Here is a 22,203-nt window from a genome sequence, read left to right on the forward strand (position 1 = left end):
CCAAAGTGGCCCTCAACCCAGCATTTCTATTTTGGCCTCAGCAAAAGTAGGCCAAATAAATGCAATGGAGCCTATTTAAAGGTGATGAAAGGGGGCTCTTGAGGCTCAATACAGACATATTAAGTAACAACTTTAATCCTCCAAGAAAAGTGCCCACAGCTGAAGAGGATCGTGTATCCTTCAAACTGTACATTGTGCATCTATGGAGGTTTTTCCAGAACAGGGCATGCAGTTGACAAGTTCTCATTCTCTGGTCCTCAAAATTGCTATACAAAAAGTGGCTTCGTACATTACCAAATGTTGACGCAGGACAGAATCCCTGTTTGCATCTCCTCGTGCACATAAAGGGATGCACAGCATGTATACAAGGTTGAGTAGACACCATACCCTTGTGCTGTAATTTTTGCACAGGTGTCTGACCTCCACACATAAGGACCAAGGTGTGGGTTTTGCATTCTTTTCCAACATGGGCACAACTTTCGCAAACCATCACAAATGCCTCCAGCTCCTCAAAATTAGAAGTTTGCAGGTGTGTGCAAAGAAAGAAGAGGGGATTGCCACATTACAAGTGTGGCTGGTTGCCATGCCCATGCTTCATTGGTAATGTTTAAAATGCCCCCATGCCCCTCCTAGAGATAAACTTGAAACGGAGCCAAAGCATCTGCTATTGAGACTATTGCATAGGAGTCTTTCGCTGTTCACTCCTGATTTCAGGTCTCTTCCTCTGTTGTTTTTCTCCTCTGGCCTTTTCTGCACTATACATTTAAAGCAGTATTATACTGCTCTAAACAGGCAAGGCTTTGTTTGTTAAGGGTCCTGAGAGTAACTGAGAGACCCCTATTCCCTTCACAAACCTACAGTTTCCAGAGTGGTTTAACAATCAATCCATCTTCCCAGTAGTGGGGTGGGAGAACGGGGGGGGGTGTCACATCTGACAACCAATGTGCCCCTTTGGTTCCAGATAGCACATGGGTAGACAAGTCTTAAAAGCCTAGGACACAAATTTTAATGGTCTTCTAGCAGCTATGGTGGCTCACTTACAGAAGTAATGTATTTAGTATTCTCTGGAAGTGTATACTCGATTCTGACCAAACTAGGCCTCCTAGAGCAAAATATACACCAGGAGGCTTAGTTTGGTCAGAATCGAGTCTATACTTCCAGAGTTAATGCTAAACACATTACTTCTGGTAAATGAGCTGCTAGAGGGCTGTGAAAATTTGGGTCCCAGGCTTTTTAGACTCATCTACCCATATACTTTCTGAAACCAAAGGAGAGCATTCAGCTCTCCTACCCCACAACAGGGTTCTCTGAGAATTGTAGTTGTGTGAGCAGAAGAGAGGTCTCCTCCTAATAACTCCCAGAAACCTTAACAAACGACAGTTCCCATGTTCTTTGGGGGAAGTCATGACTATTTAAAGTAGTAAGATACTCCTTTGAAGGGACCTCTGTCTATTTTTAGATTGTAACCACCTCGGGGGGGGGGGCAGAAACCTGGCCTCTTGTACTCAGTAAAGTGCCATGCCACCTGGTGGCATTTTGTGAAAAATAATTTATGCATTTTCTACATCATATGCTACATCTCCTTGGTTGCTAATCCATAACTGATACAGTGCAGAGCTATCTCATATCATCTCCTCATTTGAATTTTTGCTGATGTGGCATTAGATCTAGCAATTTAATAAAAGATAGGGAAGTGTTGGATTAAATGACTCTTTGCTCCAATCTCTCTTTAGAAACTGAAAAGCATTTTGAAGTTCAAAATACCCTGGGGTAGTCAAGGGCCTGATTGGAAGTTTCTGAGGGCCAGATGGGAGCCATAGGCTACCATAAGCAGATTCCTAGTGCCCAGACATGGGGCAATTCCACCCTTCAGGACTGGAATTAGGAAGGAACTTGCAACTGAAAGTAATCTCACTGCAACACTCTTTGGTCCATGACGGATAACTGCAAAAACTAGACTCGGTAGCATCAAATCTTGTGAGTCCCTTTTTGTAAACTTAATTGCTTTTCTCCTTTGTTCTCACTCTGGGGTGTGAAGGTTTTTAAAAGATGGTTTTTAAAAAACAAAACAGTGCCTCTGTGCAAGCTCCCCAGACACCCCTTGAATTGCTTTATGCTGTTTCCCTCCCTTCCGTTACTAATGCATTTTTAATCACACAATTATTTTATTATGCGGTACTTGTCATAAAACACACTATTGTCTAACCTTAAAAGGAGTCTCATCAAATTAGACTATTGAGAGAATCAAAGAAATCTGAAAGAAAATCAAAACACCTGATACTTCGCAAGCGGCGTTTTCAACTTTTTCCCCTCCCATTAATGTTTCTCATGTTCTTTCAAAAACAAGAAACCCAATTTTCTCTCGGGGGTAACCTTTTATTTCATAATAGGCTTGCTTATAATATACTTCACTTTAACATTTGTTCTCATCATTCGTTTCTTTTTAGTTAATGCATTTTTGTGTCTTTATGTGAACTCTCATTTGTTGAGGGCTGCTGTTTTTCTCCCAGCTGAAACTCTTTCATATGCTGTTAACCAGGTTCTTTAAAATGTGATTTGGGGGACTTTTTAATGACAATAATCTATGTGCAGGTCAGTCCGAAGCAAAATCTTTGTTAGGGTGGCTTTGAGCCAACAATTTTAAAGCTATGACTCCCTTAAACCCTGCATGCAAATCATTTAAGCTGTGTTCCACTTGAGAATCAAATCTGGGCTGACTTCGAAGGAGAAAGGAAAGCTCCTAGGTGGGATGTGGGAGAGTCCACCATTTTCTGTGTGAGACAAGGGTTAAGGGCTACCTTTGCGAGACAACTCTGAGTTTTCTTTTCTCTATTCTCCCTCTGTTTTTGTTTTTATTTAGATTAGTTTCTTTTGTCTTAATGTATTATGAAAAAGCTTTCATAAAGTCTTATGGGGGGATGAAATCTGGGCAATGGGAGATGTCAGAAGGGGTTACAAAAAGGCTACAAGATGCCCCTCACACTTTACTTCCATTACAAACCATCTGTTTTTGAAAAAACGAATGCCAAACCATGGTGCTCATTGAGCTCTTATATGCTCTGTCTTGCTTGGGAAGCAATGCTCTTTTTGCATACCAGGTCATACACCAGGTCCCATGAGATCTCATGGAACTGTCCAAGTTCCCGCAAGATCTTGTGGGGCATCCCAGGTATTCTGAAGCCAACATGCAGAGAGGGCTTTGCTTTCCTAGCAAAGCAGAGAGCTTTTAAGCTCTCTGCCTTGCTTGCATTTAACCTGAAGGACTTCAGCCCATGGCCTTCAACCGCATCAGCTCTGCTGCAACAGACCAGGTCCATCAGGCCTCTTTTCTCTCAGCTGTCATCTGGAGGTAGCCATTTTACCAGGGACTGGAAACCGAGTGTTCATTGTATCACCTTTGCTAGATGCCTCGCTCCATCACTTCCTGCCTCTGAACTATGCCAGCTGGTCTATACAGGAACAACTATCTAGAAATTGGTGTCTGAGTTTTTAGTTTTATTTTCCTCTTCCCTCCTTGTCCCCCTTTCTCCTTGTGTGTTGTTCATTTTACTGACTGGTTGATAAGAATGTAAGCCTGCAGGTACTTGCAGGTGTCTTGTTTTGATTTAATATAAGCCACTCTGGAAGCCTTTTCTGGCTGAACAGCGGGGTACAAATGCTCTAAATAAATAAACAATATCGTTAAAGTGGCACATAAGTCAATTACACATAAGTTGCAATAGCACCAAATGTTATTTCAGTTTTAGACCGTGGGCTTGCAGGGGGGGGGGACACACGCTCCTGGGAGCCAAACTGTTTTGGGCCCCCTCAGTATCTTTTGGGAGGGGGCTGGGCACCAACAATGTTGAGGGGCTGGAGGAGGCTGAGCACTGAGCCAAGTGCAGAGCCAAGCATGGCTCCAGTGGCCAGCTCCTTCTCCTCCTCCAGCTGCTGCAGAGGTGAAGGAGGGTGGAAACATCCTCTTGCGTCCTGACAGTGGTGGCTCCAGGAGGAGGTGGAGGAGGAGCTGCCGGCCATTGAAGCTGCGCAGCCGCCACATTTGGTTCCATCCCCCAATGTCCTGACATCATGCACACGACGTCCCCCCACCCACCACCCTCACAAGCTGGCACCTCTGCTTGGAAGACTGACATCACTGCTGCCAGAACTTCAAAAGCCAGTTTAGCCAGTCAGAAGCACTTGGGGGTGGGGCATGGATTGTTAGTTTCTGTGTTTTACCACTGTGCAGTGTTTTTGGAGTCACAGGACTCTGTTTACATTCCAGAGACATTCCAGGCTGTTGGAAGTCTCACGGAAGACAGGAGACGGATGTGATGTTACTGGTTTCCTGTTCCTTTGTTTTCCAGTTGTTCTCTGCTTTCACAGAGAGAGGGTGTATTTTTCTTTGCTGTCTGCGTAGACAGTAATAAAGCATAGCCATGTAGCCATAAATCTCATCACTTCCGTGTGCTGCTTTGATTCTCTGCTGAATGGGGTGTGCCTGGAGCCTTATCAGTGGCTCAGGTCGTCAATCACATTGGAGGGCAATTCCGGAGGACGATGAGCTTTATCAGCTCGGTTGAATGCAGATTCTGACATGGAGCAGGCTTGTGAGGGGTATGACCAAGGGCCACATAGGGAGGCCAGGAGGGCTGCTCTCCCCCCCCCCATCTGATCTTCTCCATCACTGCTTGAGCAGCAAGAAGTTGTATTCCAAAATTTCTGGAAGGTACCAAATTGGAGGATGCTACTGTTGCTTCTCTGCTCATTTTCTAAAGTGCTACGGACCAGAAATGCCTCCTTTGTAGATCTCAATACCAACAGGGAATTGGGGGGGTGGGGACTGAAAATATGATGAGAGCTTTTATGATGAGGCCATGAATTTTTCTTTTGGGATAACAAGAGAGAGGGCACTGCAATTTAAGATACCTCTCTCTTTTTCTCATTACGCTCCTTTTCCTGCTTATGCGTAAACTTAGAGAGCCTTACCCAGCAAAGTGGTGCTCCAGACACAATTCTGATAAGATGAGGGATCTATCTGACTTCAGCCGTCCCCTCTGAAACATCCTTCTTTCTTTCTTTTTTACCCAGGCAAAGAGTCACCGCGGCGGATGTGAAGTGGAAGCGCATTTAGGAAATAGATTAGGAGCGAAGGGCGAGCGGAGCTTGTGCTGTACGAGATTGGGCCTGGCTGCATGCATCTCTTATTAACTCACTTGAACTTTGCCTCTCCCCTCTTAACTCTCCTGCTGCTTACCCATGTGGAATGCAGAGTGAACTACAATATCTAATTTATTTCTCTGTCTCCTGTAGGGCCAGTCTATAGCATCACCAGACTGATGTCGCTGTTAAAGCTTGTGCGCGCATGTGTGAATGCAGGTGTCTGGGGAAGAGGGGATCTGGGCTTTTTTTCAGGGGGAACTCGACGTAACTCAGCTCTTGCACCTCTCAGGTGGGTGCCATTGCCATTCCAAGAGAAAAAAGGGGGCATACATGGTGAGTTCTGGCACCTCTTTTTCCAGAGGTGAGTTCCAGCACCTCTTTTTTCCAGAGTGTAACCTGCAATCTGGAATGCCCAGGAAAATCTTTTCTACTGGAATCAACCCTTTGATTGTATAAACCGGTCCTGATGTTCATGTATACATATACATAACTGGCCCATTTGTTTCCAGAATAGCAATTTATTCCTGGAAGGATGAAGCACACAGAAAAGCAGCTCCGCTCGCTCAGCTTCCAATGACTTCAGCCATTCAGCATTTTAATCACAGGAGAAGGTCAACTGTACCAAACTTCCCTTCCCTGCTGGTGTCCTTCTGTCCATCTGTGCTGCAGACAGGTGGGTAGCTCAGATGCCAACGCAGAAGCATCTGTTCTTCCCACTATTTCCCTACTGCCACCACTCATGCTTCTAGGTAGATCAGTGCAAAGCAGAACAATTGCAACTTTTTCTTTTGCAAGAGGCCGTGGCTACCTGATGCTTCCAGTTGCAAAGACTGTCTAAGGTGGCATTAAATATTCCTTCTTTTCAGCTTTGACTCTGAATTCATTCATTTTAACAGGGCTGAAGTATTTCCAAACAGTCACTTAAATTATATAAATATGCACTTTTTTCCAGTCATGTTTGGCATGTTCCTGCTTCTCTGCCCTTTCACTCCATGGCCACTAATTTTTCTTTTTCTTTCTCTACAATTAGTTACAGGGATAATCCCAGCCAATCAGCAATTGTGTGGTGGATGGAATGATGTCACAATGCCAGTGGTTTTTTTCTGGGGGGACACATACCCCTAAACATTTTGTGAATCTAAGTTTGGCCTCACTGAGGGGCAGTATTTAAATATGAATAGGAAAATGAGAGTACTCCTAAACATTTTTTTAGGGGGGGGAGCACTGCACAATGCTACATAGAATTGCAAAACAAAAACCGCAGACAGCATCTAAAATGAAACATCCAACACAAAACAAACAAACGAAAACACTGACAGCATCCAAAAACAAAGAAAACATTTCTCAAGATCCGGGGGGGGGGGGGAGGTATTTTCAGAACAGCCCAACATGTTGCGGCCAAGTGAAATTGAAAAAATGGCCTACAGAGATTTTTGCAAAATATATCTTCCATACAGTTACAAATCAATGTGTAAAGGACATTGAATAACTTTTATTGCACAGGTCCTTAGACCACAACAGCACAAAGCAAAATAATAAAAGGGAAACCAGGAAACACAATCTGCATAAATGCACATAGAAATCACTACTCGATGTTTGAGATTTGTAATTAGTACAATTAGCAATCAGGATAAAATAAAAACATATTAATGTTAAAGCATAAAAAAAATTTATAAAATAACACACATTACTGATTTAGTACAAACCATGATGAACAATGCAAAAGTAAACAAGGAAGACAGCCTGATATAATGAATGATAATAAACTATCAATAAGGGAGTGGCTATTTTTGTGATAATGAAGGATACTGAACGTGTGCAGCAGCAATATAGCTAGCAGATCTCTGCAAGCTGTTTTTCAATTTAACCACATAAGGCCTTTCAACAATTACCGCTCACCCCTTCTGAGAGGGGGGCAGGGTTTGCGACCCAGCATGGGGTTTCCCAGGACCAGGGTGCCACCCACCTTGGCTACAGGGTGGCCTTCACCCCGCCCCCATCCCAGCAGACCAATGGACTGGGGGCGAGGACCTGAAAAGGGGCCCCCACCCACTCCCAGCATCTTGAAACAGTGCCACATAGTGAATCAGATCTGGCAATGCTTACTGATGGGGGGAAAAAACCTGTAGGAGTTGAAAGTCTTGGCATTCATCAAAGCGAAGTGACGTGCTTCCGGTAGGGAAATGGGGTAGATGAAGGCAGGAAATGGAAATAGTTAAACTATGCAATTCGGTCCCACGGGAGGCAGAGATGGCCACCAACTTAGATGGCTTTGAAAGAGTAGGAAAGAGTCCTTGGCCTATAAGGCTACTAGCAATATTAGCTATGCCCTGCGTCCACCGCTGAAGGCAACAGTGCTTCCAAACGCCAGTTGCTGGAAACCATGAAGTGGGGAGTACACTTGTGTTCAGATCCTGCTAGCTGGATAGGACTAGCTGGGCCCATTGTCCTGATTTGGGCAGCTGTTCTTATGCTCTTGTGGGAGGCACCATTTGTGTTCCACTTGAGGTCACACAATGATCTTGGGCCAGCACCGCAACTGAGAGCAAAGGCCATGCTTCCTGTATTAGTCACATGGGGACTGCCACTCAATCAGGGATCATACAGTAGGTGGGATGATGTCACAATCCTATTGGGCTGTGTGATGTCATCTTAGAGCAAACTCAATAGAAGGGGAGCACAAGGGAGGTTAAAATAAATGAGCAAACGTGTGTGTTCCAAAAGTATCTGAAAGGGAGCTATTTTACAACAGTGTCAGAAAGGTCTTTTGAAAACCCACCCTATGAATCTATTTCAGCCCTGCTAAGTATCATTGGATGCCAACTTCCAAGCTAAAAAACTGCTGCATGTCAGCTATCAAATACAGACAATATTTGGAAATCAAATACCATGAGATGTCTAATACGTGCATCAGCTACTGGCAAGTATTTAGGTAGTGAGGTCCGTGTCCCCTGAAAAGGGGGTGGGGTTAAAAATTGTAAGAGATAAATAAAATATTTGGCATCAAAATTCACAGAGCATAATTTTCCAAGAGCAACTGCGTGACCCAACTATGCCTGGAAGCACACAGACTCCCCATTCCCTTCTCTAGCAAATACACCCTTCTCTGGCATGCAGAATGGTGCTTTTGGTCCCATTAGCCCATTCCACAGCCCACCAGAAAGCCTCACTGTGGACAGGTGTGCATAGCCTCTCCATGAGGCAAGCTCTTACAATGAGGGAAGCGGAGAATTCTTTTGTCTCCTAGCTGAACATGATGAGAATGCAGCCTGGGGGCGTGGAACCTGGCAAGCACCCTGGCCCTCAGATGGGGCTTTGAGCAGGGCCAAGCTCAAATTAGTTTGCTTGCACCCAAGTGGGAAACTACTTATTTGGTTTCTATCCCACCCTTCATCCTGTAGGAGAAAATGTATGTGCAGGGAGAGAGGGGAGATGGTGGGGAAGGACCATCACTCATGGGCTTTGCATGCAGAAGGTCTCAGGCTTAATCCCTGGGTAGTCCTGAGAGAATATGCAAATCTGTCTCCCCTTTCTTGGTGATACCAAAGTGGCCACCTTAATTGTCTGGCTGCTTATTGGGTTGAGCTTTGTTCTTTGTTACAGAGAACATAAATACCTTATTGGTCTGCATATGGGCCACACTTTCCTCCCAGATCTGGCTTGTATAAAACCTGAGTGCAGCCTGTCATCATGCTGCTATTGGTAGAGCTGCGATTTAAGCTAAGACCTTGGGAACCCCACAGAACTTCGGTAAACTTCAGTAGTTTTTGTAAACGGATATTTTACGCCCTTCTCGACAGGTGATGCTGGTTGCCCAGTGAATTGTTCACTATGAGACAAGGCAAGAGGTAGCGTGTAATTTTTTAGATTGTAAAAAACACTGGATGGTGCCAGAGATTTACAGTATTTCCCCCCCTTTCAAAGAGATCTTGTTTTAGGGATGGCTTATATTTGGACCAATGCAGTATATTCCACTGCCACCAAGCACTCTGTGCTATCTACTGGGTTGAGAGAGCCCTTGCCTCTCTAGACCAATTTGTTCAGCTGTGACTGAGATGGGAGCCCAGGCCTCTTTGACTCCTTTCAGAATCCCCGCTTTGATGTGGAGCCCTTTGAAGTCTTCTGGGTTGCCAAATTCCACACGAGAAGCTTGAAGATTAAAGTCACTGTGTTTAGCTTGTGACGAAGCAGTGTTGAATTATCATTTGGTTTTCTGGCAGTGGCACCCACTGAATTCATGGGAAGCTGATTCATGTTGCTGCTCTTTTAAGGAGCACAGGTGAACAACAGAATCAAGTGGTAAAGCTTTTCCAGGACCACCATTTTCAGTGGCCATCAGGGTGGAGGGAGCACCACACTGCATGTTCGACTGATGTATAAACACCTCCTCTCCGTACCTTCCAATATTTTAATATATGAATAGGGTATGTCTGCAACCTGGATTCAAGAACAAAGGTATTTACCATCTCTAAAGAATGGTTCGTATAGTTAAAGCTATGGTTTTCCCAGTAGTGATGTATGGAAGTGAGAGCTAGACCATAAAGAAGGCTGATCATCGAAGAATTGATGCTTTTGAATTATGGTGCTGGAGGAGACTCTTGAGAGTCCCATGGACTGCAAGAAGATCAAACCTCTCCATTCTGAAGGAAATCAGCCCTGAGTGCTCACTGGAAGGAAAGATCCTGAAGCTGAGGCTCCAAGACTTTGGCCACCTCACGAGAAGAGAAGACTCCCTGGAAAAGACCCTGATGTTGGGAAAGATTGAGGGCACAATGAGAAGGGGATGACAGAGGATGAGATGGTTGGACATTGTTCTCGGAGCTACCAGCGTGAGTTTGACCAAACTGCGGGAGGCAGTGAAAGACAGGAGTGCCTGGCGTGCTCTGGTCCATGGGGTCACGAAGAGTCGGACACGACTAAACGGCTAAGCAACAACAACAACAACTCTATTCTGAACTTAAAAATGGAAAACGTAATGCTGGTGGTCAACAAAATAGATTTAAAGACTCTCTCAAGGCAAATCTAAAAAAATATAGTATAAACACCAACAACTGGGAAACACTGGCCTGCAAGTGCTCCAATTGGACACGACTAAACGACTAAACAACAACAACAAAGAATGGTCACATTGGCCAGGTAATACAATCAGTGACCAGTATCAGCAGGGCCAGATTTAGATTAAGAGAGGCCCTAGGCTACTCCACTTGTGAGGCCCCTCCCCATCCCCCACCCTCACAACTAGAAGAAAATGGAAGTGTTATAAACAAAATTGAGTGAACGCAAGGATGGTGACGGGTATTTAAAATTCTACAATTCACAATTTCTCCTCTAAAGGACATAAGATATTATTGTTAAATACCATGGTGGTTTTTAAAAATGCATAAAATTAACACTGAAAAACTTTTGCAAGAACTGAACTTTGTAAACCTTTTGTGGCCTGGGCAGGCCTGGAACTAGTTCCCATGTCTTGTTCCTCTCTAAGGAACCAAGTTCAGCCTTCATGGCATTTAACCATGGCTCAGCATCCTCTGAGGTTAAACTTTAGACTTCTTGGAAGCTTGAAGGTTCCCAAACCTTCTCTAACAGCTGTATCTGCTTTGACTGTTTTAGCAAACTCTTCAGCATACCTTTTGGGTGGTTTACCCTTTGTGGCCCTTTCAGATCTGCATACTATACACAAATCTTCCATGCTAGGCTTCTCCGCTTTAGCAGGCAGACCAGGTCATCCCCTTATATACCTGCTGGGATTGACAAGGCATCTGACCCTCACCTGAGTCTCATAACTCTCTTGTAGCTGCCTCTGATTAGTTATCATTTAACTCTTGGGGGAAATAATTAGCATCACACGTCATGTGCATGGAAGTTGCCAAACCAATTAACCAGCGAGAAGGATTACTGTTAATAGCACCAGTTTTCCTCTAACTTGATATTGCTGGATAGTTTTGATGAACTGCAAAAGCATTTTTAGTTTGCTTTCTGTTGCCACCCTGGAACTTTTCTTTATTAGTGCCACTTTGTTTTGTATGATTCCTTGCAAATGAAGGAAAACAACTTTTCTGCTTGTATATGTTGATAATATAATTTTGGTTACTGAGGACAAACAAGATTGTACAAAAACAAGATTGGGTGCAGGCCTGGCCAAGACATAGGCGTCCTGATTTTGACAAAGGTGACCTGTGTGCATGCTTGCTTGATTAACAGCTGTTGGGAACTTCAAGGTGCCTGCTCTCCCTTCATATGGCCTTGGTACTGGACCTGGAGACTCCAATAGAGAGCATTCCATGTCAAGAAGAAGGGCAAGTGGGCACCCTATCAAGTGACAGAGCAGGAGCTACACGGAGCAGGGCCTTTTCTCTGGTGGTGACCATTGTATGTCTCGCTCTTCCCAGACCTGCTCTCTTTTGGCCTGTATTTTGGAGCTTTATAATTTAGGAAGACTTTGGAAGAACTGGTTGACAAGTCTTATCAGTTGCTGACGTATGAGCGGAATTTATTTGCTGCTATTCTGTGCTTCTGGTGCACCAGGGTTTACACCAGCGTAATAGAGTTGGCCAGGATGCCAGAAGGGATACCATTTATGAGCTTTCTCCATTATCTGCACAGCAGGGGGTGTTCAGTCAACAGTGCCAAGGCAAGGCTGAAGCGCTCCCTGCTGGTTACCTGCTTTCAGCAATAGGGGTTGCTGTTTGGTAGTACCCAATTGGTTAGCTGTCAGATTCTAGAGCTCCCTATTGGTGGCTCTTAGGTAATTCACAAAATACAGAGTCCATTCATAAAACACAGTGTTCATTCATAAAGCAGTAACATAAATCTCCATTGCTACATATTGGGTGTATATTTCAGCTCCCTAATGGTGGCTCTTAGGTAATTCACAAAACAGTGTTCATTCATAAAGCAGTAACATAAATTTCCATTGCTACATATTGGGTGTATATTTCAGCGGTTGAACGTACAAGTTTAAGGCCATGCTGTAGTGTAGTGTTTATGTGACTATGAATAAAAGGTGACTGGGCTCATTCTCTTGGGGTTTGGGGGGGAAGAGGTGACAAAACTGATTTCCAAGAAGTGCCCCCTTTTATTTCCATAACAAATCCTTGAGTCTGTATTCTGAATGGTGACACCAGGGACCTAGAAGGTGCAGGGCTTGTCAATCCAACCCCTGCACAGTCTCATCAGGGCTGACCTTAAGGCAATTGGAGAAATTGGGCCAAATTGGGCCTCGCAGGCCGCTCCTGCACCAGGGCAATCTAGATGGATTTTATTTATATCTATAAGATTTTGCAGACTTTGGCTGTGAACTGGGGCCCTACCAAAAAAAAAAATTCAAGTTGCGCCCCACTGCTTCAAATTGGGCCCCACTGGCTAGCCCTGAGTCTCTTTGTTGCTGGGCCTGAGTTGCCCTGCCCTTGCATGAAGTCTTGGGTTTGCAATTTGGGAGAGGGGAGACTGCGACACTGGGGAGAGGGCAGGCTGGTGAGGCCTCCTAGATTTAGAGACCTTATTCTTCATCCTACTTAGCCTATACATAAATCCAGCACTGAGTATCAGCTATCTTGTCAGGAGACAAGCCACACTCTCAAATTTCTGTTGTATACCGCCTCTTTCTGTGGCACATGTATGATGCTTTTTGGGATGGTCTTTGGCTACGGGGCTGGGCAATTTCAAAATCTTTAAAGGTTCTTGCCCACCTTTGCTCTGGATCCTCATCTCCTTGCAAGGGGGGGACTCTGTTGCAACAGAAAAATAAAGATATTCCTTGCTTTCAATGGATCCACTCAATTTTCTCTGACTGATAACGGAATTAGCAGGGATAATGAACCCCTTGGGCTGTAAAAGCCAACCTAAACTTTTTCTATACCAATACCACTTTAAACAATCATGGCTTCCCTCAAAGAATCACAGGAACTGTAGTTAAAGGGTGCTGAAAGTTGTTTGGAAACCCCTGTTCCCCTCCCAGAGCTACAATCTACAGAGTGGTTTATCCAACTAAGTCCTCTTCCCAGGAAATTCTGCAAATTGTAGTTCTGTGAGAATAATAAAAGTATTCTAGCAATTCTCAGCATCCTCAACTACAGTTTTAAGTATTCCTTTTGGGTACCCCTGACTCTCTAAAGTGATATGGTACTGCTTTAGATGTATAGACCAGATGGGGCCATATAAACATGTGTGATTTAAAAAACAAAACAGTAAAAATAAAATAAATTAAGCTCCCTGAGGCAACAGCCCAATGGACACTAAACTCCATGCTGCACCAGAAAACTCCCCTTCAGTTCCCAGAATTGTTTTCCTTCTGGAAAACCTGCAAACAAGGTGTGAAGTTAAAAATTCCCTCACATTGTTGCTCCCCAGTAACTGGCATTCAAAGGCCTGCTGCTGCTCTTCCTGCCATCATGACTCATAGCCATTTTCAAAAATAGGGCCCACTGTGCTCAGTGGGGCTTATGCCCAGGTAGAGACAGGGTAGTAGAAATGTGGTTCACATCTCAATGCAAGACTGCAGTTCCCATAACAATACAGAAACAGAAAAGCAGATATCCTTCAGAATTCACACTTCTCCAAATTATTTGATGCAGATCTGGGGGGGGGGTGTATAAAAATGTATATATGGGTCAGTGAGTGAAGATGCATATATTTGTGAAAATGACAAAACAAAAATACATTATATCTGCTTTCAGAAATGTGCATTTTAGGAGAAACATGTACATGAGGACCTTTAAACCTTTTTTTGCAAAAATGCTGTAGAAATGTAGCAAACAGAATTTAAGATTGGAAAGATGGAGCGGGGACAGCATTGACATTTGCCCATCCCTACTCCCAGGTAGACGCGGGTAGCACTGTGGGTTAAACCACAGAGCCTAGAACTTGCTGATCAGAAGGTCGGCGGTTTGAATCCCTGCAACGGGGTGAGCTCCCATTGCTTGGTCCCAGCTCCTGCCAACCTAGCAGTTCGAAAGCACGTCTAAGTGCAAGTAGAAAAATAGGTACCGCTCCAGCAGGAAGGTAAACGCCGTTTCTGTGCGCTGCTCTGGTTCGCTAGAAGTGGCTTAGTCATGCTGGCCACATGACCTGGAAACTGTACGCCGGCTCCCTCGGCCAATAAAGCGAGATGAGCGCTGCAACCCCAGAGTCAGCCACAACTGGACCTAATGGTCAGGGGTCCCTTTACCTTTACTCCCAGGTAAGTATGTGTAGGATTGCAGCCTCAGTCAACACCAAACATCATTGCATAGGGTATCAAGTCAGAGGATTTCCCCCTTGACCTCAGCATAAAGCAATATCTCAGTCTGTCATCTGCTGGGAAAGAGGAGGAGGGCAATTCATGATGTCTAAGGGAGGCTCTTGTGTCTGTTCCCTGCTAGGCTCCTGTCTTGGGCAGAGAGGAATCCACACATCCTCCATCAACACATGATTTTCACCTCTTTCATTTTGAATTGTAGCCTGCTGTCAAGCTGGCTGTCCAGCACACTGGGACGCAGGTCACGCAGGTACCTGCCAGCCGTCCCAGAGAGTGCCAGCTCTAAATGAGCACAATCCAAAACCCAGAGGTTGTGGCCTCAGCAAACATGTGTGCCATTCTGAGTGCTGGAACTAATTCCAGGATGCCTCATATAGTGTCTGCATCCACTGCCAATGAATAACAAGGGCATCCTGTCATCTTGGGCTTTGGAAAGATATTGGAGGCTCATCAGATGTTATATCTGTTTTAACACATTGGGGTTTTATTTTTTCCCCTTTGACATGCTGTGGAATTACAAGTTATTTAAAAACAAAACAAAACAAAAAAACCCAGAAATCTAGCCTCAATGTTTCTTGTATTTTATTTAAAACTTAGTGGGCTGAATTCAAAGTTCTGTGTCCGCAAACACAGGGGCTCTTGCACTAGCAGGTGCATTCCTTTTCATGTAGCATAGCAGAAAGGCCCCTCTGAGTAAAAGGGTGTAAATGACTAGTTTAGGGTCACACGCTTTTGAATACTCCCTGATTTTGAACTCTGGGAAACAAAACTTTTTTAAACAAAAGCAAAACCAAAAAACTAAGTTGAACTATTTCCCTTGAACTGTTTGTTTTCCACATGCAAGGAGTATTGGGGATGAAGGACACTCAAGCATGCAATGAATAAAAGCCCACACAGCAAGAAGCAGTATATTCTAGGTTAAGGTGGCACTGCTTTATTTCGCTGATTCGATCAACTGAGTGGTGGGTCTGAATGCTGAACTTCAGAGGATGCATGAAAGTAAGGGCTCATTTCAGGACAGATGGAAAAACTAGACTGAATGAGGCCCATGCAGTTCAATTTGCACTTATCTGGAATAAACACAGAGAGGACAGAATGGGCATGAATGGGACTCCTCCTGTGTCCATTCAGACCATGGTGGGGTTCACATACCTATCTCAGGTAGTGGGCGAGAAGATATTACCATCATTTATTTTCCTTGCTCCATGAACATTCTAGTGCAGACTTACTCTCAGACATTTTGTGGGGGAATTGTAGCTGCCCCCCCCCCGAGAGAGAGAGAGAGAGAGAGAGAGAGGGAATGAATGGAATATTTTTCTCCTAGCCACCACCCAACATCACAAATGGTCTGCACTGGGATGTTTGGGGGGGCAATTGGAAAGAGGGTACAGAATGCCATCCAAAAGCAGCTGCTGATGTTCTCTACACTACCTCCACAGGGGAGGACCCAAAATTATTATTTAAAAATAGCAATGTGATCCTGAGTACCAACATGAAAAATTAGCCAAGACAGAAAGCATGAAAAATGGAATTTCAGTGAAGGAAACATGGGATGAACAGATTTTTAGAAATAATAATAATAATAATAATAATCCTTTTTGCACACTCTTACATGAATACAAGGTGTGAGTCTTCAATTTGATCTGCATTTTGCAGGGAGAAAACAAATTCTGCAAATTGACGGAGCTCATGAATTTTACACAAGGAACAATCTGAAGACAAACGTCTGCCACACCAAGACATCTGTAGTCTATGTAGTTCTACTTTGAAGCCACTAAGTCTTTTTTTACTTGTCATATGCCCTTCCACAACACATGGCACAACACACCACCATTTAATTGCTTCTGCCTGTCTTTGAATAGAGACATTTTTTTAATTGCACCAAGGAATGAAATTTTCCGTGAAAAAGTTCCAGAAATTAAATGGCTTTGCATCCCGACTCCAATTTTCTTTCTAATTATGTAGCGGGTTTTAATTAATGGGGGAAAGCCAGTGAAGTAGCAATTGTAGTTTTTCATTTTCTTTATCACATTTTCATTCTGACCTTTTTCTGTTTGGCTCAGGGCAGTGGGCAAGGTTTGCCCACTCATGTTCCATTATCAAAACAGCCCTGTCAGATAGGACATCCCTGTAAAGGAATGACTGGCACAAAATTATCAAATATCCAACAGGCTGAGTGAGAATTTGAACTAAGGCCTCCCTGCTCCTAGTATAAAACTAACTACAGTGGTAAGGTAAAGGTAAAGGGACCCTTGACCATTAGGCCCAGTCGTGACCAACTCTGGGGTTGCGGCGCTCATCTCGCTTTATTGGCCAAGGGAGCCGGCGTTTGTCCGCAGACAGCTTCCGGGTCATGTGGCCATCATGACTAAGCCGCTTCTGGAGAACCAGAGCAACACACGGAAACACCGTTTACCTTCCCGCCAGAGTGGTACCTATTTATCTACTTGCACTTTGGCGTGCTTTCAAACTGCTAGGTGGGCAGGAGCAGGGACTGAGCAACGGGAGCTCACCCCATCGCGGGGATTCGAACCGCCGACCTTCGGATCGGCAAGTCCTAGGCTCTGTGGTTTAGCCCACAGCGCCATCTGTGTCCCTTAACTACAGTGGTACCTCGGGTTAAGTACTTAATTCGTTCCGGAGGTCCGTACTTAACCTGAAACTGTTCTTAACCTGAAGCACCACTTTAGCTAATGGGGCCTCCTGCTGCTGCTGCGCCGCCGGAGCACGATTTCTGTTCTAATCCTGAAGCAAAGTTCTTAACCTTAAGCACTATTTCTGGGTTAGCGGAGTCTGTAACCTGAAGCGTATGTAACCTGAAGCGTATGTAACCCGAGGTACCACTGTACTAGTTAGTTGTACCCAGAGAAGACCCACTTAAATTAATGAACCTAAGGGGTTGTTGTTAATGGGTAGTTAATGTTCATTAACTACCCATTAACAACAACAACCAACAGTGAGTCAGGGGCAGTTTCACTCCTCCATTTGTTCTTTCTCTCATAATAATAATAATAATAATAATAATAATAATAATAATAATAATGTTATTATTACCCATCTGGCTGGGTTTCCCCATCCCCACTCAGCCATGAACCTCATTGGGTGACCTAGAGCCAGTCACTGCCTCTGCCTAATTTACCTCACAGGATTGTTGTGGGGATTAAATGAGGCAGGATGAAAACCATTGTATGGATGAGAACCATTGTATGCCACATTAAGTTGTGGAGAAAAAGGTGGGCTGATATTAACAACACATTTTAAAAACATCCTTATAACCTCTTCCCTGCCTCCACACACACACAAAAAAACCACCCACAAAAAACGTACAAAATCAGAACTTTGATTTAGTAGGGAAATTTCGGGACCTGTTAAATAGGGACAGAGGAGTGTATATAGCTATCTACCAAGAGTGGGGAACCATTTTTCTCAGCTTGATGCCCACATTTCTTCATGGACTGCCTTCTAGGGGCCACATGCCAATGGTTTGTAGGGTTACAAGCAAAAGTTGGTGGGGCAATTCATGTGATTCCTCCCTTTGTACAGAAGGCTATCTCCCAAACTCAGAGGCTTCTGTACAAACATTCAGACAAGCAAGAGGCATAATCCCAGTCCAATGATACATTCCAGCTAAGCACCTCGTAAAGGTGCAGAGCGGGATCGGTGGTGGCCCCAGAGATGAACTGTGGCCTGGGAAGGGTCCAGAGGGCCTGGTAGAAATTCCTGGGGTGTGCCTTTGTCCCCTGGGACCTGAGATTCCCAACCTTAGAGACAGAGAGAGAGAGAGAGAGAGAGAGAGAGAGAGAGAGAGAGAGAGAGACCCACTAGGGACCCTGCCATTTCCACCACCCTTCTATTTACTGCCTTCATAAAGGTAAAGGGTAAAGGGACCCCTGACCATTAGGTCCAGTCGTGACCGACTCTGGGGTTGCGGCGCTCATCTCGCTTTATTGGCCGAGGGAGCCGGCGTACAGCTTCCGGATCATGTGGCCAGCATGACTAAGCCACTTCTGGCAAACCAGAGCAGCACATGGAAACGCTGTTTACCTTCCCACCGGAGCGGTACCTATTTATCTACTTACACTTTGTCATGCTTTCAAACTGCTAGGTTGGTAGGAGCAGGGACCAATCAACGGGAGCTCACACCGTCGCAGGGATTCGAACCGCCAACCTTCTGATCGGCAAGTTCTAGGCTCTGTGGTTTAACCACAGCGCCACCTGCATCCCTACTGCCTTCATGCTCCTGCCTTAATGACAGACATGCTACATCTCCATTAGTGCAAACTAGGATGCTCCTCTCCCTCCATAGCAGCTGCTGGAAGGTGTCACATTCAAGATGTCAAAGATGCTAGCATAACCAGCACGAGCCTTAATTCCCAAACTGCAAAAATCCACTTTCTGTTTGCAGGTTGGAAAGTTCAACCTCTCTTTGGGCTTTCACCAACATAGGAGATATTTTTTTAAAGAAAATTCTGTTGAAAGGTTCTTACATATACAGAAATCATTCTTAGGCTTCAGGTGTCTGGAGTAAATAACAACAACAGCATCCATTCTATGCAGCTACAAATCCAAGCCTGATTTCTAGCACTTGCTTTTTAAAACAAAACAAAACAAAAAAAACGGATGCTAGACCTGAATGCATAAACTGAGGGTAAAAATCATTTGTTTTTCTGTTCTGAAACCCAAAACAAATCCCAAACTTGCAGCAGACTTAAAACAGCTAGGACTGTTGCAAGAAAAGATTTCAGTGCAAACAATCTATTGCCTAATATTTACACAGCATCTGAATGTACAAAAAGCACTCTATGTACATTGCAAAGTTGGTCAATACTGTATTATTCTTTCTGTGTTGCAGACAGAGGGCTGAGAAACAGACGCTTGCCTAAGCTGGCCACCTGATAAGTTCATGGCATGGGTGAGACTTCCTGGTTCACAGCTCACAGTCTCATTCCATGCACCCAATCTGATTTTGGACAGCAGGGAGGTGTTAAATATCAAAGCAGGTACATCCATTCAATTCTTATGGCTGACCTTGAGACAGGAGGGAGGCAGGCAGGAGGGAGGGGAGAGAGTAAGACAGAACCAACAGGGGTCTCCCCATTCCAGCTACTTTGAAGTCCTCTTACCTGAAGCGTAGAGAGAAGAACTTGCAAGCCACTAACTTCTTGCTCAGCCATGCTGCTCTATGCTCACTCTCTAAGTACTAGCGGTGCATGCAATTCCAACAGTTGCTTTGCTAACAGTCCTCGGCCTGATTCAGAGAGAGCAGCTAAACTCCAGAGCAGGAGAAAGTAAAAAACCAGAGCAATGCAACTCTAGACCTCCACGCAAGAGATAAATGTACACACAGGCACTCACACTCTCCCTTCACATACACACAGCCCGCCCCCTGGTCTCCTGTCCCTGTAGTGGTCTCCCACTGTGACGGAGAGATTAATTCCTATATAAAGAATCTGAGGGATTAAGCAAAGTGCTCTGCGAAAGGTCCGGGTGTTGGGTGCACAGCCAGAGGCGTGCAGGGTGGGTGGTGATGGCAGCAGGAGGAAAAGGCAAAGAGAGGAGAACCTCAGATCCTCTGGGCAAAGCCTGCGAAGAAGGAGGGGAGGGCGATCGAGGCTGCCTGCCTGTCAGACATTCTCAGCTGACCTGCTGATCAGTTCCAGAGAGCCCTCAGAGGCCAGTCTGCTCCGACTGCTTCTGTCCTAGTGAAATTGGAGACACATGGAGATTGACAGGGCCCTAGACATTGGCAAGCAGAGGAGTCCTGCAGGCTTAGTAAACCAGAGCTCTTCACATGCTTTGTTTTTTAAAAAAAGCTGTTTGTAAGCTGCAGCCTATCTTGTATGCAGTACATGAACTGGCCTAGGTGTGTAGAGGGATTTTAATCAATAATCAAGGCAAGTCAGTAGGCTGGTCAGCAGCTGAGAAGAGAGAGCTTGGGGGGCTCCCAGCAATCATTCAAACCTGAGCTGTCAGGTCCAAATGGTGTATCTATTTTAGTACAGCTTTGAACTTTATTATATTATGAATCTTTCCTGTGCATGCAAAAATCTCCAGGATCTCCAGGTAAGGATGGAAAAGACTCCAGTCTGAAACCACCAGAGAGCTGCTGTCAGTCAGTGTTGGCAAGACTGAGTTAGATGGTCTGACTTAGGAAGCTGCCTTATTCCAGTGGTCCATCTAATTCAGTTTTGTCAACACTGACTGGCAATGGCTCAAAAAGTTTGGGTCTCCCACCCCAAAAAAAGCTCAACAATTTTGGTCAATCCAATGGATAGATCACTGCCAGTTTTTTTATAGTGGGAGTTGATCGCAGTCTCTTGGGAGTCGGACATGCCTGTTTTAGAGCAAGTTGCTCACTAGAAGCTCTCCGTGGTACTGCAAAAACTTGTCCACCTTACTGCCTTCACAGGATCAGAACACAATGACTATGTAGAAGGCAAAGTCCTATCCCCCAGCCACGGAACACTTTAGACAGCCACAATTCTGGTTTTCCAAGATTTCAGCACAATCTGTGATCCAGCAACCATGCTGAAGCTAAGCAGGACTGGCAATGGCCAGTGCTTGAATGGAGAAGATCTCCTATGTTGCTCTGGTAAGGTAAATTGTAAAAGAACTCTGGATGGTTAAGTCCAGTCAAAGGCGACTGTGGGGTGCGGCATTCATCTCACTTTAGGCCGAGGGAGCCAGCGTTTTTCCGCCTACAACTTTCCAGGTCATGTGGCCAGCATGACTAAACCACTTCTGGTGCAACAGAACACCGTGATGGAAGCCAGAGTGCACGGAAACGCCGTTTACCTTCCCGTGGCAGCAGTACCTATTTATCTACTTGCACTGGTGTGCTTTCGAACTGCTAGATTGGCAGAAGCTGGGACAGAGCAATGGGAGCTCACCACCATCGAGCAGATTCAAATCGCTGACCTTCCGATCGGCAAGCCCAAGAGGCTCAGTGGTTTAGACCATAGTGCCACCTACGTCCCTCGTTGCTCTGGTATGCAGAAGCAGGTGGGTGGATCCTCTGCCCTCCACAGCCAAGACCAAACACCAACACACACACAGAGGTGATGGGAGTTGGGAGTTGGTGTCCAACAAACCTCTGGGCTGCTCTTGGGCCAGAGAATGAGCAGCTGCAGGGACCTTAATGTTAGTATTTCACGCCTCCGATGCTGCAGATAAGATTGGTGTAAATCACATGCCTGTCTGGGAGAGTGTGGGAATGGAAGACAGTCTTATTTCTTCTGCTGTATGTACTATTGTACTGTACTTTTGCTTGTTTCCTGTTCCTCTCTCAGAGCTGGAGAGAGAAAACGTCATGATTCCTTTGTCTGTACATAGTGTGCATATAAATACATAGATTAGCTCTACAATGTCTCATGCTTCTTGCTGTGTTATGCTAGAAGATTAGTGTGCATATATCATTTGGTATATGTCACTGAAGCGCACTGGAGAAGAAGGGAAATGCCTTTTCCAGAGGTGAGCATATCAGAGGACGCTTGGAGTTCGGGGGCTGCAGGGGCACCCCAGGGTGTTTTCCAACACTTAAGTCCTCACTCCCTGTCATGTAAAACTCCATGCCAACTGTCAGTTTACTCAGGATTGCAAAGGTAAAAAGAAGCATGCTCAGGCCTCTGGTTGGCCACCATGAGAACTGGGTGCTGGTCTGATCCAGCAAGCACTTCCACTTTCATTAAAAGCTGAGGTTTTTTTGGAAGCTGGACATTGTGCCCTGTTCCACATTGTGTGCTTTCCCTGCACTCCTGCAGAATCACCGCTTACACTCAGCCTTTTTCATAGTCAGATATAGAAACAGGGCAATCAGAAGATATTCC

The 22,203-nt window shown here is 44.9% G+C and overlaps 1 protein-coding gene across 3 annotated transcripts in view; it reads right to left on the minus strand.

The window, feature by feature from the left end:
• Positions 1-19,886, minus strand: part of AGBL1 (AGBL carboxypeptidase 1) — a 411,962-nt gene extending 392,076 nt beyond the window's left edge. For all 3 annotated transcript variants that reach the window (XM_081838750.1, XM_081838753.1, XM_081838752.1), the window contains exon 1: positions 19,501-19,886. In XM_081838750.1, the coding sequence (XP_081694876.1) occupies positions 19,501-19,551 (51 nt within the window). In that variant the 5' untranslated portion in view covers positions 19,552-19,886. The remainder of the gene's footprint in view (positions 1-19,500) is intronic.
• Positions 19,887-22,203: the final 2,317 nt, after the last annotated feature.

Source organism: Podarcis erhardii (genome assembly GCF_964252035.2).
Source record: "Podarcis erhardii genome assembly, chromosome: 14".
Lineage (NCBI taxonomy): Eukaryota > Metazoa > Chordata > Lepidosauria > Squamata > Lacertidae > Podarcis > Podarcis erhardii.